Here is a 15,453-nt window from a genome sequence, read left to right as displayed (position 1 = left end):
TCTGCTTCCGACTTGGTAATCCGTCCTCTCGGGAATGCACAAATATGTACGGTCCATTGTTGCAGCGTTCATTCTCTTATACTCCGTCGCTGCCGCCGAACTTGCTTCGAGGAATTCTGGTCATTCTCCGCATGTGGGGAAGCGAATGCAGGACGGTTTGCACTTGCCCCTGAGCCGGAGGCTTATTCCTAAACGGATTACGCTCGGTGCGGACACCGGCGTGGCGGGGCTTGGAGATTATTTCGACGTGTGAGTTTATACAAGCGAGATTCGTTTTTTAACTGACGCTCCACCAGAACGTATAGTGTCCTTATAGACATTGGCGGCACATCCTTGCCTGTCGTCCTAGGTGAGCCTGCAAACTTACAGCAGAAACATTGCATCTGAGGCTGAGGAGCGCACAAGACACGGGTTCCTCAGACCTGTGGGTACTGTCCAACATATGTCAGGGAACATGCTCCTCAGCAAATACGACTCTTTACCCACCGAACACGTTCCACGATATAGGCCTAGATGCCGCCCTAGTGTACGGCGATTCGAAGACCGGTACGTATGCGAGAGGGATTGTTGGATATGATGCGGTGTCGCTGGCTGGTCTCACTTTGCAAGATCAGTATTTCGCGGCGATCAATGATACCAATACATCCGTGGCGCAGACCAGGTGCTCTGGGATCTTTGGGCTTGGGTTTCCTCTCAACAGGTAGGCGACTTCCCAGAGACAAGGTACGCGACATACTGACAGCCCGCGGAGTGTGATCTGGACCGATGTGTTCCTGAACCAACGTCAGGTTTCGAGGCGACGCAGTCTTTATCGTGGTGCAGTTTCCCGTATCGCTGCTATGCGGAGAAATTATGCAATTCGCTGGTTTGACAAGTCCTTCCTTGGAATTTCCTCGTCTCGATATACCGATCCTCCCTCTTACCAATCCATGCCTCAGCAGAAACGTCAGGTGACGACCTCTTCCACTATCATTTCTTCTTTCAGTGTATCCGGTCCATTCATCCCTCGCCTTGTTTCGCTCGGAGGGCTTGCGTCTCCCATGTTCGCGATTGCTCTGCAGCGGGACACCATCGAAATCGGAGGGAACGAAGGCATGCTTTCCATAGGTGGACTGCCACCTGGGGTCCAAAATGAGAGTCTGACATGGGTTTCTGTGCGTAAATATACGCTTCAACAAGACGGTTTGCCCCAAGGTTCTTCTCTCGAGGTACGTGACCTTGGTGTTATACATCAAGCATTTGATCCACCCGCCAAAGTCATATCCCATTGCTTGGGAGATTCCAGTAGATGATGTCTTTCTTGACGGCGTGAAACTTCCGCGGTCACAGTTGACTTCTAGTAATATCTCATTGTCAGCGCTAATTGACACAGTTCGTCGTCCATAGATCACCAACGTACCTGATTAACGTCTCTAACATCTCTTTGTAGGGAAATTCTTTGATTCGTGGTCCTCCTGATGTCATTTCGTACATCCAGAACATGCTGGGGGGACCTTATTTCGCCTGTTCATTTCCTCATACACTGGCATTCCAGATTGGTGGTCGCATGTTTCCTGTAGACCCAAGAGACTTCATCAACCAGGTGCGCTCCGGAAACGTACAAGTGTGTGGGGCAAATCTTGCACAGACTGATGTGCCTGTTCTCGGCGGGGGTGGATACCTGTATAGCTGGAGTCTAGGGGATCCGTTTCTGAAAGGGTGAGTGACGGTCATATATGTATTTGTCTGTAGCTGTGGGGATAGGACGGGCGGATCTATACGGAGTTCCTCGCGTATTCCAAGCGGGAGCTACGGCTCACCGTGGTGGCCCGTCTTTAGATCTCTTTACTACTTTGGTTGTCTTTTAGGTTTGTTGTCCCAGATCACTCATCTATTGCTAGGGTGCTCGCAGCGTTCTATTATGGCTCTTTCACGGGACTTTTGCAAGACCCTCCGCGGATTGGGTTCCTGTCTACTGTTCCTTCTGATGCTGGCCAACGCTTAGAGGATGCTGTCTTGGCAGCATCCGCAGAGCAGTATGATCTTCCTGGTCAGTTATCGATACAATTCATCCGCTGATATTGGTAGACGGTCCTATTAATTATCTTACAGGAACTAATGTGCTTCCGCCATCTTCCTTTTATTCTCCATTGAGCACTGGAATCGGGGGGATCCCTATGGCATCTCCTCTTTCCGGATCTGTTCATAATGTGGGCGGAAGCAACCAAGCTGGGCAAGCAAGTGGTGCACGGGACGACATGCAGGTGGGCTCTGCCGCCACGTTGTGGTGTTCATTTTTCACTTTAGCGATGTGGACATTTTCAGAATGCTCGCATGAACGTTATATTTAGTCTGTATGAACAATTCGCATTTCCAAGTCTTTTGCATTTGTATCATGTACCTTGCATTCGATATATTGTAGCCTATCTATGCGTGTCGGCGCTAAGTGTCACGCGGGAAGTAAGGCGGCGCGCACTTGTGACCAGTGCGGCCGAAGGTTAGTAAAGGTTTTTTGGCCCGAAACATGCACCCGAACTGGGTAGCAAGGTGAGCTGTGACGGGGCGGGTGGGCCCCGATCAGGTCACCGACATTGCAAGTGTCGAGTGCAGTGCGTCGGACAAAGGTAAGTAGTGGATTACATAATGTAACTACTAAGCATTTGTCTGCACCCCTGAGAGAGGGAGTGGCGGGTGGGTGCAAACAAAAACGAGGCTTTGCGGCGTGAGCATACTGCAAACCAAATCGAAGCGGTACCGCTGATGTGGACGGCGGGAACAAGAGCGCTGCGCCACATCGCTTACTAACACATAAACTAAATTCTACGCTGCCTCGTACCTCGGCTCGCTTAGAATAACCATCTACCCGCATACCATTCTCATTTTTTTTGCCTGACGATTGTCAATCATTGATTGGTGTTGCAGCGCATGGCAAATGTGTTTGTGTTTCCTTTTCTCTCTTGCGACTCTAACGAGTGCTCGTTGGTTCTGAAACTTCTGATTTCGAGATGAGCAAGGTGTCTTGCTTAGTCAGCAGTGAAGAAGCAAAGTTTGTTTGAAAATTTTTGTTTAGTGTGTACTGTCCCCACCAGTATGTCAGGTACGCCGTCTAACATGCCAGTGTGAGACAATTTGGTTCTGTTCTAACTTTGGTTGTGATGCCTGATATCTGAGTTATTTGGCGTCAGGTGACAATGTATAACGTCGCAAGAGTATACTTCAAGTTGAAGCTTTGAAGCTTGGCGTCGACAATCGTTCAGCAGTTCGTTCTTGAGTCATGACAGCTATCACTCGGCTAAATACCGATCTAATAGACCAATGAAAAGATTCCACGGCTTTCTACCCGCTATTGGTCTTCCTAGGACGTGGGACTGGATCGATGACAGGCTGTCTTCATGGACAGATTCCTTCAAACCATATCCCATTCACGCAAGCGAGGTTCGTACTCGCCTCCAGCAACTCCTAGGCTTTATCTACCAGGCTAGCAGCCGGCCGCATCCTATGATATCCCTGAATCGATGCTTGACCTTCTTGTTTCAAGAACTGCCTCATCGCCAAGACCATTTCGTTTCCCACAGCAAGTTCTGGCATATGCATACCTTCCGAGTACGTTCACAGACACTCCTGGGAGATGATATCCCACTGGTTCATTAAACGAATCGCCGAGGGACCGATCAATGTCCGCTCACCATTATGGTTTCGACTTCTGTCGAAGTCGCCAATGATCAGGGTCGCTACCAAGGCGTTCCTGGCCTAGTGTACCCATCCGATCCAGTTCGTGGTCGAAGGGAGAACACGACCAAAGTGAGTGCCCCGATACAGGGTTACGCTATGCGAAAGGATGTTGACAGTTCACAGAGGATCGGCGTTGACGTGGGCAAGACTCGGACACGAAGATCTGCTTGACTTGTGTAATCATCAAGTCGACCCCTGAGTGGAGAATGGACGATTAACAAAGAGTGACAATAAGGCAGCAACACGGGTCCACGGATCAAAATAGAACGTTTGGACACGTAGTTGATAAGACTTATCACCGTGGCTTGACAATTGCGAGAATGAATGACTATAATGCAGGTGTTTGAACTTGAGACCGACTGATACCGTTTTACAAATCTTTCCCCTAACCAAGTCTCACAGTTTGTTTTCAGCATCCTCCCAAGTCCCGCTCTGACACGAATAACTCATCGGATCGATAGAGGCCTCCGACCTCTACTCAACTTTATAAATCGACTGACCAGTGAATTCTCATCGTCACGTTAGCAGGCAGGTCACAATAACAACAACAAAACCCGATCTTCGCTCACAAAATGCGACTCATTTTCTAACAACATGAGAAAATTCCACAAAAGTGCGTTACGCAGGCAACTAAAGTAAAATACAAAATCACAGCGTTGCGCAACGATATAATCTAGCAAGCGCTTAACAATCAAAGATCATCACCTAACAGTACTTCCACTGAATGATATCTCCAGGATAAATCTATGCGTGGTATCGCACACATGGTCCCTCCAGGCGACAAGTTCAAACATTTTGACTATCCAAAAGGGCCAGGTCGTGATCAATTTTATAACGATCCGCGCTTCCAATCGACGACCTTTTTCAGTTGCTCGAGGGTTAAGAAAATCAATATTGTGGTAGGCTGGAGACGCGACCATGCGGGGAGCCAACCTTTAAACATGAACATCGGACCTTCGGTTGCTAGAGAGGAGCGGATCACTCCAAGCGTCGACTTCAAATGTCTCAGTGTCACGCGTGGCCAATAATCGCACAAAAACGAGACTCACGCTCGATCCAGGCCCAGAAGCGTTCATGATACGGCTCTTTAGCACGTCTGCAGGTGAGCAAACAGTTGTTGCAACCGTTCCCTGAAAGATAGTTTGAGATGAGATTATAGGAAATGAGAACTAGAACGTACTGCTGCAAAACTGGCTGTAAAATGACAAGCAATGTTGTCATCAAAATACTTCGTCTTCAAGAGCTCAGCCTTGAAGAAGTCGTATCTGAATGCAGGTCAGACATGTGACATGGATAAGAAGGTGAGAACGGCAACTTACGAAGCCAATTGACTGGAATTCATTAAGATACTCCGGAAGACATTTGGGCCCACACCTCGCGCTAGCGATGATGGGCCCTCCTCGCGGACCATCTGCAATAATGACGTCAGCACCTCGGACTCGGGATAAACCAGATTGGACATCAAGGACAATGCAAAGCAGTTGAGGAATGACTGAAGGTGGATACGAAAAGGTAAGAAGTAGACTACAAAGTTGCACATTGTAGTGTTCCAAATTGGCATTCGCTGACCTCCTTCGAGTGATCGGCAAATTGATCTCATATATACGCATCAATCACGTGTCCATCCGCAATGCATTGTGACCCAGCTATCAACGTTAACGCGCTTCCTGTTGACCATGGCGCAGGGTCATCACGTATGGGTCATGAGAGGGGTGGATGCTCGGCACAGCAAATAATACCGCAAGGCTGCACAAAAATGACGAAAATGGGAGTATAAAGGATGAGCAAGCGGGTTTCGGTATACTCTTTCTATCCTCCCGTCGGCCAATTGAGATCCGAATGGCCTTCGGCATCTAGACTCGCGCGGTGACGTCCCACGATAATATTGTCCTTGGGACAAAGTATGAAGAGGAAGAAACATGGAGCACAGAGCCGCGCAGGGCATGTCTAGATCACCTAGAAATGTCACTTACTCTGAACAATGCGTCGAAGCAGTGCTTATAATTGAACCGCTTTTCGGGTGGTTTTGCGAAGTCTCCTTGTAGACGGACCTGATTAATATGGCGCAATTTGAATAAGAGTGGGGCGAAGACGTTCCGGAGCGGGAGCGGACATCATGGTTCGACGGCGGAATTGGAAATGACGTAATGAACGGCGCATGTGAGCACGAGGCGAGGTAGTAGAGCATGACACGCACCATAACGACCTCTGATCAGGCAAAAAGATTGCTTAGCGCATAAGATCACAACATATGTCATCGAGACTTACCACCAGGATTACCGACGACACCCGCGATGGAGCCAGCTAACTCGGGTCTCAATATTACTGATCGTACGACAATAGGGTTTCGCACTCACCCATGACACCTGCTGTGGCGAGAACCCATGCAGGGCTTTGTGGAGTCGCTCCCAAGAGCTTCTTGCTCTCATCGTATGCCCAAAAGCGACACAAGCTGTAGCTCATCTGGCGCATCCATGTTCCAGTGATTCCATCGAAGAGCCCCCGGACGCCGGCAGTGCCGACAGTCTTCTTTATGGAGTTTATCATACCCTTGTCACCCGACGCTTGAAGGCGGACCTTGGTAAGGTCAAGAGGGTGAGTGATGGAAGCAGCAATTGTTGCTGCAAGACCACCGAGGTAGAAGGGGTAGGGTTGCTTCTTGGGCTTCGAGACCACGAGAGGTAGCGAAGGAGGTGCTTCAGCTTGTGCGGACATGGTGGTTTGTGAGAGAGGATGTTGGGGTGAACCGGGGCGTAACTAATTCTTCCGATGGAGGCCTAATGAAGGTTGAATTATCAATAGGGGACCTGGACATCATAAACTGGTGCTGACTAAGCCGGCCTTTACAACTTTCATGCAATCGCCAGTAAAGCCGGGCGCTGTTTGAGCACTAGCGCTTGAGCTGCTCTTTCTCAAGAATCTAGACATTCAAATTTTCACAATATTAATGAGCTTCATAGTCTGTTCATCATAGGTCCTCCATTTTACCATCAGGGGACCCTGCAAAACCCTTAGGGCGTTGTCACATTGTGGCAAGTCGCGTGACTGTTCTTCCCGTCATCTCCCGACATTCGACCGTGACTGTTATCTCCGCCTCTTTGTCTTTAGGCCACCATCGATAGCGTAGAATCATCATTTTTTCCTTAGCTACCTTTCATCCTCTCTTCTTTGCACCTCATCTATCCAGATGACCTTTCACATCTTGAGCATATTGTCATTCTCCCTTCTATTCAAGCCGGCTCCATGAAATTTCATCGTGGGTTTGAGAACGGTACGCGATGAGGCACCAAAGGTCACGCACACTTTTTGCGTGGGCTGACAAAATTATTGTGGCACACGGTGTGTGCGATCCCTGGTACGCATAATGGGGGAAGGCTTTATTGTCATCGGTATGTTTTACAGTGGTATGAGACAATTCACTTGATCGTTTCGATCAGTGCCAATCTTGGACGTGCCGGTGTGAAATTTACTACCCACGTCCGTTTTCAACATCGATCTTGAACTTTAACATCGTAAGTCCCGTTGCAGTCATTCTGGACCCCTTGAACTTTTAGATGCTGCGTTACCAGAGTTTGCTTCCCTGACAGCCTGTGCTTACCCTTGGCGTCTATTTGAAGGATGAATCTCATTCTATCTTTTTTGGGGGGCATTTCTTAGCTCATATACAGCGGATGACCGTTTCCCTCATTCTGAGCAAACCGTTGCTGTGCAAGGGTGCTCGGAATGACGTGAATGGCACATTTGGCTGGAACACATAATTCAGACCAAGTGTTGTATTGAATTTGTCATTACGATTGAAACACGTCAATGAATAAAAGTGTCCCCTAATGTCAGGAACTTTTCGTCCTGGTGAGGTACTCATCATCTAACACCAATATTTCAGTGCACGTACATATCTAATTTAAACTATAACATCCGTACTTGACACAACCCATCCCATCCTTCTGTCAGCACATAATCACAGGCTTGCGACTGCCGACTCACGTCAAACTCTTCACTAGCACTCATTCTCCACCGCGCGCCGCGATGATACATGTCGGGCGCCATCTTCAATGAGTGGAAGCATCTGGAACCCGTACACACAAGCGGCCTTGCGAGCGCACACTTGAATGCTGATGAGACAATACCCACAGCATGGAACCCTCACTAGAGATTCAACAGAGCTTTTGGCCGTACCTTGTCAATGTTCTGTTCATTCGAGATCAAGGGGCCATGAGAATGAAAGTGAGCCCAAGCCCGAAGTGACATTGATATCAAAGGTGGATCGTCTTTTAGCCAAAAGATGTCACGCACGGTTTGTTTCCCTCAGAAGTGATCAGAATTCGCCATCTTTGACACACGCTTTGGTCTTTGTTACCGTGGACTAAGACTAGAACTGAACGCCAATGTCTTCGTTGAAAGCCACATAGAATGTTTATAGATAAGCATGAATGGCATTGCCGCACATGCAACACTGAGCGTCGCATAATCGTGCATTTTCTGTTTGTGGCGTTGAACGAGGGCGAGGACGAAGCAGTGACTCAGTGATAATAAATGTACTACAACAAGAGCTGTGCTCCGCGCTCAAGTATGTGCTTTTGGACCCTCGAATTCTATACATATCCCCTAAACGCTACTTTGAGAGCTATAGTATGATACCCGGGCCCACATTGGTTCAAAGTTCAAACCAATCATCACTTCCTAGGCCTGGTCTACTAAGCTATTTTCAATCTAGCATCCCAATCAATCAACAATGCAATCACGCACATTAACATCAACCAAATCAGGCCATGGCACTACCTGGCGATCGACCGTGGTTGTCATCTAGGGAGAGTACATCAGATCGTTTATAAGACGCTCCATCATAATCATCGTCGACTGTCATGAGAAGGAAGAACCAGTCACGTCCATTGGTCAGGGCCGTTTTGCCCAAGATAAAGTAGCAAATTGGAAATATGAACCTAAGAGCCGGCAGGATTTGCTTACTGGAGAAACTTTATACGCGCATCGCACATAGTGCCTGAGGAACATGGTCCAAGATATTGAAAAGCTTGGCTTCTGTAACGAAGAAGCAGGATGGCATAAACGTATCAAGCCCATATTTTATCTTCAATACGATACAATGGATCATCATTGATCAAAATACTCGATTCTGCATATCTTCTAACTCCGGGTAATACAGTCTCGACGAAACTTCAAGTCTACTGGAAATTCGCAGACTTCAAGGCCTCGTGCTCGTCACAGGCCAGTTATTAATGAATGCGTTTACTGTGAATTCCAAGGAGATTTCGCTTTGGTCTTGTATAGCACATGTTCCCGGACTTCCCGACCTCGGAAGTGCCACTAATTCGTCGTGCATCACAAGATGAGTTCGTTCGGTCTTGCCAGATGAAAAGATGACGATGACGACAGTGCACGACTCTGAGGGGATATCAGACCCGGATGGAATAAATAAGTCATTGTCAGTTGGATGACAGATGCTCCCACAAAAATCGCTTGCATCGATAGATGCTATACAGCTCAGCCCTAGATGTGATATGGTCGTGGGATGGTAACGTGAACAACATACAGAAATAGAATTGGGCACCTTCGTAAAGCTCCTGGTGCAATACAAAAAAAAGTCAGAAGCTTATAGTCAAGCGGTTCGCCATCTACTAAGACGTCGGCATTAGCTGAGTATTCGATACAAAAGGACCTGCGCCCCATGAGAGAATAGCAAGAAAGCAGCATCTCACGTGCCTCGGGCTAAAGAATATGACGTCCATACAATCCAACTCCAAAGGTGTCGCAGTCATCACTGGATCCGCGCAAGGAATTGGACGCAGCATCGCAATACGCCTTGCAAGTGATGGCTATGACCTCGTCATCAACGATTTGGAAAGCAACAGAGAGAACTTGGAGGAAGTCAAAAAGGACATCGCTGCCGATTTCCCGGAGCGCAGAGTGTTAACTGTGTTTGGGAATGTCAGTGTCGAGGAGGATGTCAAAGGCTTGATTGAGAGCACAGTCAAAGAGTTTGGCCGCCTGAATGTTGTGAGTTGTTTACATCTGCTTCAATTGCCCTTGGACTACCAAACTTATCTTAATATCATAGTTTGTGGCAAACGCAGGCAACTTCGTATCAAAACCATTGTTAGAAAGTGAGATTTTACAGTCGATGTACCGCCGGAACTTATTGGAATATTTGCACAGCAACGTCCGATGACTTCGATTCTGTGCTCTCTGTCAACCTTAAAGGCACCTTCTATAGCTATAAGTATGCAGCGCAGCAGATGGTAGTTCAAGGTAAGGGTGGGCGAATTATCGGTGCGAGCTCCCTTGCGGGAAAGAAAGGTAAGTCCACATATGCGACTGTTTCTTCATGTACTATGGTGACGTTTTTTTCCCAGGGCATGCTTCACTCAGCGCTTATTGTGCATCTAAGTTTGCTATCCGAGGGCTGACGCAGACCGCAGGTACGAGTGCATGTAGTTTTATGAGCATCTGACCTCAGCAATGTTCTTTATAAGCCATCGAACTTGGTCGCAACGGAATTACAGTGAACGCATATGCCCCAGGAGCAATCGACACACCAATGCGTAAGTTTCGATCCAGAGATCTGTGGATCCATGTATGGTGGCGACTTTTACCTTGTGTAGTTGCTAGGTTGGCTGGAATAGCCAATAATGACGACATTTACGATGAGGTGATCTTCCTAACGATGTGCAGGGGACGCTAATTTTAACTTTTTTTTTCATGCTTGAGTCTAAACGGTTGTCATCAGTAGGTGACCTCGGAACTCCCCAGGATATTTCAAGTCTGGTTTCATTTTTGGTGACCCCGGAAGCCCGTTTCATCACAGGTGTGTATATCGTACATGACACGGCTTTCATAAGCTCAGCAACTGATGGGTGTAATACGTTGCTCCGCAGGCCAAACAGTAAGCATCTTCTTACTCACACCGAGGGATGCGATCTGACATTATTCATGGACAGATAGCGATCGATGGGGGCACTTTTTTTGATTGATTGTATGCACGCGTTATATTTTAAACAGCAGAGATTTTCTCACCCATACCCATGGCCGTGTTTGAGCGTGTCCGCCTTCGTGTTCAGTTCTATCCTTTTGTCTCTTCTTTCTGTACGCCTACCGCAGCATGTTACACTTTGAAACTTGATCCACGAACACTGACATACGAATGGTATATTCCCGGACGAACAGATGCACTTGCTAATAACCGTACTCAATAACAGTTTACTTCGCCAGTTTATCTTTCTGAGTGTTCGGGACGAAATAAACTGCGATAAAGTGTCATGTGGGTGCTGTTCTTGGCGAGTTTTTTTTTTTGCGAATTTTCCCGCTCTCCAGCTTCTGAAGAGTCTGACGGTTTCTAGCTTTATATTGACTCTAATTCGATCACGAGTCCTTGCTTCTTTCCCTCGTGTAGTCTCCGGACCGGTCGTCTGCTTAGTGACTCTTGAGCGTACAGCTGCTCGAACTCGAACTTTCTGGTGCGTCCAGCTTTTTGACTTCAGTTTATAGATGCTCAATATGGGTAAAGGTACTTAGAAAGTCGTGTATAATGAGAAAGTTGGCCTGACTTGATTTTGAAGATAGCAAACCTCCTTTGTCTCCAACCGAAGATGGAATGAATGGGAGCGTGAATTCCTCCCAATGGTCTGCAGTATCAGATGCTTAACTCTCAGATACCGGTCCTTGATTGCTGACTGCCTTTTTCAGCATGTCTAGGATGTCTTGCCAGTTCATTGGAGCAGATTCACGATATCATAAAAGTTGATTGATGAACAGAATTGATTAATTCGCATTGGACGACTACTGCAGCTACTGCGCTATCGTATACCATATGTCAGACGTGGTTTACTTGAATTCATCTACATGGTGAATCACTTTGTCATCAACCGGTGCTTGTTTATGGAGACCGACCGTCAGTTGGAAGAGGACAGAGGAAGATCCAGGACCTCTTGGGGCGCTATCACCGGACATAAGGGTGTGCTACAGGCTTGTGAGGCGCAGCATGACCATACGATAGTTGATTTCGGGGGCATGTGAGGTGCTATCAGTGAATCAAGGCCCCGACAATCAGTGCACCACAACGAAAATGGAATCACAAGGCAAAACCCATGCACATTGGGGGGGGGGGGGGTTCAACATTTTAACTCATGTAATATTTTAATCAAAAGCAGATCTGAGTACAAAGGGAATTCCATAGCGGGTGTCCGTGGCTAGCAGAGTGATATTCCTTACAGAAGGTTCGCTTCAGTGTTCAAAGCCTGTGCCAGCACTGCAATAACATAGTCACGCTGTATCATGGAGATTTACAAGAACTTATCCTACAAATATCCAGCGCATAAACGACTTCTTGGGGATTCAATATCTTGGCGCCAACGGGACTCGAAGTGGACTCAAAGTGGCGAGGGCCAAAAGGCGATATCCAAGTCAAATTGCACGTCGACAGCAACCTCAAACTCTGGGTGACTTTGCCTAAAGCAAGCTCAAAAGGAAAGTTCTGAATCTGCATTTTTGGTGGGAAAGCGAGAAACTACAAGATCGTAACGGCGCTCGGCCAGGTCAGTCCCGGATAACAGAAACAGAAGGGTGTTCCTTACTGAGGTAGTGGGAATAATTCACGTTACACCCACAGAAGTAACAGAACAAGGGAGTTGAAGGTTATTAAGCAAGACTTAGAATAGTAACGCAAGATAGCAGAGTCGTGGTCAGACCTTTTTGTTGTATATAATTGTTCTCCAAGCTTTGAGTTTTTTTGACGCCGATAAAGGTCTTTGGTAACAAGGGTCTGCGCGCGGGTGCCGATGCATGACGTGTACATGTTCTCGAGCCGGCATAACGCGTCTTGTGCGTCCTCTCTCCAAACATAGGACAGGGCAATAGATACCTTCGCAAACCTTATGATGCAGTGCAAAAGGGACTGAAATTTCTTGTGTACGCACGTTTGCTTATTGATAATTAGTCGAAGTCTGCCAAACTCCTTTTCTTTTTAACGTTGTGCTGGTCCTTTTTCTCTGCATTCATGTCATTGTTGGTTGTGTTGGAGTCGCGACTTGATTCTGAGACGTCCGACATACCGCGAGTGGTTCGACAGTAGGATAAAACAGTCAGTCATGAGATCATGGGGCGGCCATCCAGTTGATTTTCGGTCATCACGTCCAATGTCCTATGGGATTGCTCCCAGCCATATTATCAAAGTCAAATTCCCTAGACAGACGAATTTGGAAATCCAAGGGAAACGTAGACCAGGAGGGACTTGTCGAGAAGGGAAGCAATATTGGTACGCGAGTAGAGGCAGAGCAGGCGATTATGCAAGTACAGAGCATCGCCGAGGCGCAAAGATCCGACAGAGTTGCATAACACTAACAAGCTATTCCTTATAAATGACCGAAAGATAACGTGGTGAGTAGTAGTCTAATAGAGTCAGATAACAAAGAACAATGAAGTCGATTAAAGTCTCAGGTTTCAACTGGCCGACACGTACCTCTGATATCCGGGAAGCGACCTGTTTTAGAATGGGAAGGCTAGGAATGCAAGCTTGACTTGACACATTATGTAAGGGCCACATGCGAAACGGCAACAAAGACTGGGGCTGCTCTACGACGTACAGGACGCATCGGCTGCCGCGGGTTTTGCTGCTATTTTTTTTTTATTGTTCCAGGTGAGTCGGACTTCCCAGCCTTAGATTTGTCACAGGCTAGCTATTGCGTTTACAAGGCGAGCTCGCTTGGGTCTTGTATAGCGCTTGTTCCCAGACTTCCCGATCCCGGAAACGCTACTAGTTCATCGTGCATGATTTGGTATTGTCAGAAACGGATGGAGCAAGTGAGTAAGTCGGATGCTGTCCCCTTGCATCGACAGATGCTATGCAGCTTATCCCCAAGTGCGATAATGGTGACGTGAACAACTTATAAAAAGAGAGATAGGCACTCTCGTGAAGCTTCTGGTGCAATGCGGTTGAAAGCTTGTAATCAGGTGATCTGCCATCTACATTGAGATATCTGAGTTGGCACTAGCTGAATATTCAATACAAAAGGACCTGGTGCCTCACGAGAGAATAGCAAGAAAGCAGCGCTTCACCATACCCCAGGTCAAAGATAATGACGTCCACTCAATCCAACTCCAAGGGTGTCGCAGTCGTCACTGGATCCGCGCAAGGAATTGGACGCAGCATCGCAATACGCCTTGCAAGTGATGGCTATGACCTCGTCATCAACGATTTGGAAAGCAACAAAGAGAACTTGGAGGAAGTCAAAAAGGACATCGCTGCCGATTTCCCGGAGCGCAGAGTGTTAACTGTGTTTGGGAATGTCAGTATCGAGGAGGATGTCAAGAGCTTGATTGAGAGCACAGTCAAAGAGTTTGGCCGCCTGAATGTTGTGAGTTGTTTACATCTGCTTCAATTGCCCTTGGACTACCAAACTTATCTTAATATCATAGTTTGTGGCAAACGCAGGCATCCTCAGATCAAAACCACTCTTGGAAAGTAAGACTTTACAGTCGATGTACCAGCGGAACTTACTGAAATATTACCACAGCGACATCTGATGACTTTGAGTCTGTGCTTTCGGTCAACGTTAAGGGCACTTTCTACAGCTATAAGTATGCAGCGCAGCAGATGGTAGTTCAAGGTGAGGGTGGGCGAATTATCGGTGCGAGCTCCCTTGCGGGAAAGAAAGGTAAGTCCACATATGCGACTGTTTCTTCATGTATGGTGACGTTTTTTTTTCCCAGGGCATGCTTCACTCAGCGCTTATTGTGCATCTAAGTTTGCTATCCGAGGGCTGACGCAGACCGCAGGTACGAGTGCATGTAGTTTCATAAGCATTTGACCTCAGTAACGTTCTTATAAGCCATCGAGCTTGGTCGCAACGGAATCACGGTGAACGCATATGCGCCAGGAACGATCGACACACCAATGCGTAAGTTTCGATTCAGAGGTTTGTGGATTGATAAACGGTGATCATTTTTACCTCGTGCAGTTGTTGGGCTGGCTGGATCAGCTAATTATAATGGCGTTTACGATGAGGTGATCTTTCTAACAATGTATATGAGATGCTAATTTTAACTTTTTTTCGTACTTGAGTTCAAAAGGTTGTCATCAGTAGGTGACCTCGGAGCTCCCCAGGATATTTCGAACCTGGTTTCATTTTTGGTGACCCCGGAAGCACGTTTCATCACAGGTGTGTATATCCCGGCTTTCATAAGCTCAGCAACTGATGAGTGTAATACGTTGCTTCGCAGGCCAAACAGTAAGCATCTTGTTACTCATACGGAATGACGCAATCTGATACGTGGACAGATAACGATCGATGGCGGCATCTTCTTTGATTGATGGTGGAATGCGTTATGTTCCGAACAGCAGAGATCTTCTCACCCGTTCCCACGACCGTGTTTAGTGCGACTTCGTGTCCAGCTTTGTACTTTCTTGTTTTCTTCTTCTTCTAATAACGGTACACCTCCCGCAGCATGCTAGATCTGGAAGCTTGATTCGCGAACTACCGTGACTGATCATGTATCCCCCTGACGGACAGCCCAAAGGAACACTTTGATATTCCTACTCAATAGCAATTTACTTCGCCAGTTTATGTTTTGAGTGAGCAGGATTGGATAAACCGCGAGACGTAAACCGACATGCAAGTGCTGTTCGTGTCGGGGAGAATGAGACATTCAGTAGCCGAACAACACTTTGCCATGAATGAACACCAAGTAGGCTCATTATGGCGCGCGATAACTCAGTGTATCAATAATAACGTC

The 15,453-nt window shown here is 47.2% G+C and overlaps 4 protein-coding genes across 4 annotated transcripts; 3 read left to right on the top strand and 1 right to left on the bottom strand.

Moving 5' to 3' along the window:
• Nucleotides 1–34: 34 nt before the first annotated feature.
• On the top strand, nt 35–3,882 carry EDB93DRAFT_1249304 (aspartic peptidase domain-containing protein; the record flags this gene model as incomplete). Its single annotated transcript, XM_041452838.1, has 13 exons — nt 35–249; nt 297–349; nt 406–700; nt 752–1,208; nt 1,258–1,371; nt 1,430–1,698; nt 1,848–2,029; nt 2,092–2,243; nt 2,305–2,333; nt 3,291–3,414; nt 3,465–3,582; nt 3,644–3,780; nt 3,835–3,882. 13 exons carry the CDS (start codon nt 35–37, stop codon nt 3,880–3,882), a joined length of 2,193 nt encoding a protein of 730 aa, XP_041308924.1.
• A 451-nt stretch (nt 3,883–4,333) lies between these two features.
• Nucleotides 4,334–6,599, bottom strand: EDB93DRAFT_267866 (mitochondrial carrier domain-containing protein). The gene is made up of 9 exons (XM_041455903.1): nt 6,544–6,599; nt 6,069–6,488; nt 5,980–6,015; nt 5,909–5,919; nt 5,685–5,762; nt 5,031–5,122; nt 4,892–4,976; nt 4,761–4,841; nt 4,334–4,705 (listed from the first exon to the last, which is right to left on the bottom strand). Exons 2-9 carry the CDS (start codon nt 6,424–6,426, stop codon nt 4,541–4,543), a joined length of 906 nt encoding a protein of 301 aa, XP_041308923.1. The 5' UTR covers nt 6,427–6,488; nt 6,544–6,599; the 3' UTR covers nt 4,334–4,540.
• A 2,404-nt stretch (nt 6,600–9,003) lies between these two features.
• EDB93DRAFT_1274239 (acetoin reductase family protein) lies at nt 9,004–10,697 on the top strand (the record flags this gene model as incomplete). The annotated part of the gene is made up of 7 exons (XM_041454379.1): nt 9,004–9,723; nt 9,785–9,830; nt 9,883–10,053; nt 10,080–10,145; nt 10,200–10,300; nt 10,435–10,531; nt 10,669–10,697. The coding sequence occupies exons 1-7, from the start codon at nt 9,445–9,447 to the stop codon at nt 10,695–10,697; spliced, it is 789 nt and encodes a 262-aa protein (XP_041308922.1). The 5' UTR covers nt 9,004–9,444.
• Nucleotides 10,698–13,796: 3,099 nt separating this feature from the next.
• Nucleotides 13,797–15,031, top strand: EDB93DRAFT_1103083 (uncharacterized protein; the record flags this gene model as incomplete). Its single annotated transcript, XM_041447273.1, has 9 exons — nt 13,797–14,075; nt 14,137–14,182; nt 14,235–14,375; nt 14,431–14,496; nt 14,550–14,618; nt 14,679–14,742; nt 14,791–14,879; nt 14,941–14,948; nt 14,999–15,031. The coding sequence occupies 9 exons, from the start codon at nt 13,797–13,799 to the stop codon at nt 15,029–15,031; spliced, it is 795 nt and encodes a 264-aa protein (XP_041308921.1).
• Nucleotides 15,032–15,453: the final 422 nt, after the last annotated feature.

This window comes from Suillus bovinus, assembly GCF_016758785.1.
Source record: "Suillus bovinus strain UH-Sbo-P2 chromosome Unknown EDB93scaffold_19, whole genome shotgun sequence".
Taxonomy (NCBI): Eukaryota; Fungi; Basidiomycota; class Agaricomycetes; order Boletales; family Suillaceae; genus Suillus; species Suillus bovinus.
The sequence above is the reverse complement of the archived record's forward strand: the minus strand, read 5'-3'. Positions and strand labels throughout refer to the sequence as shown.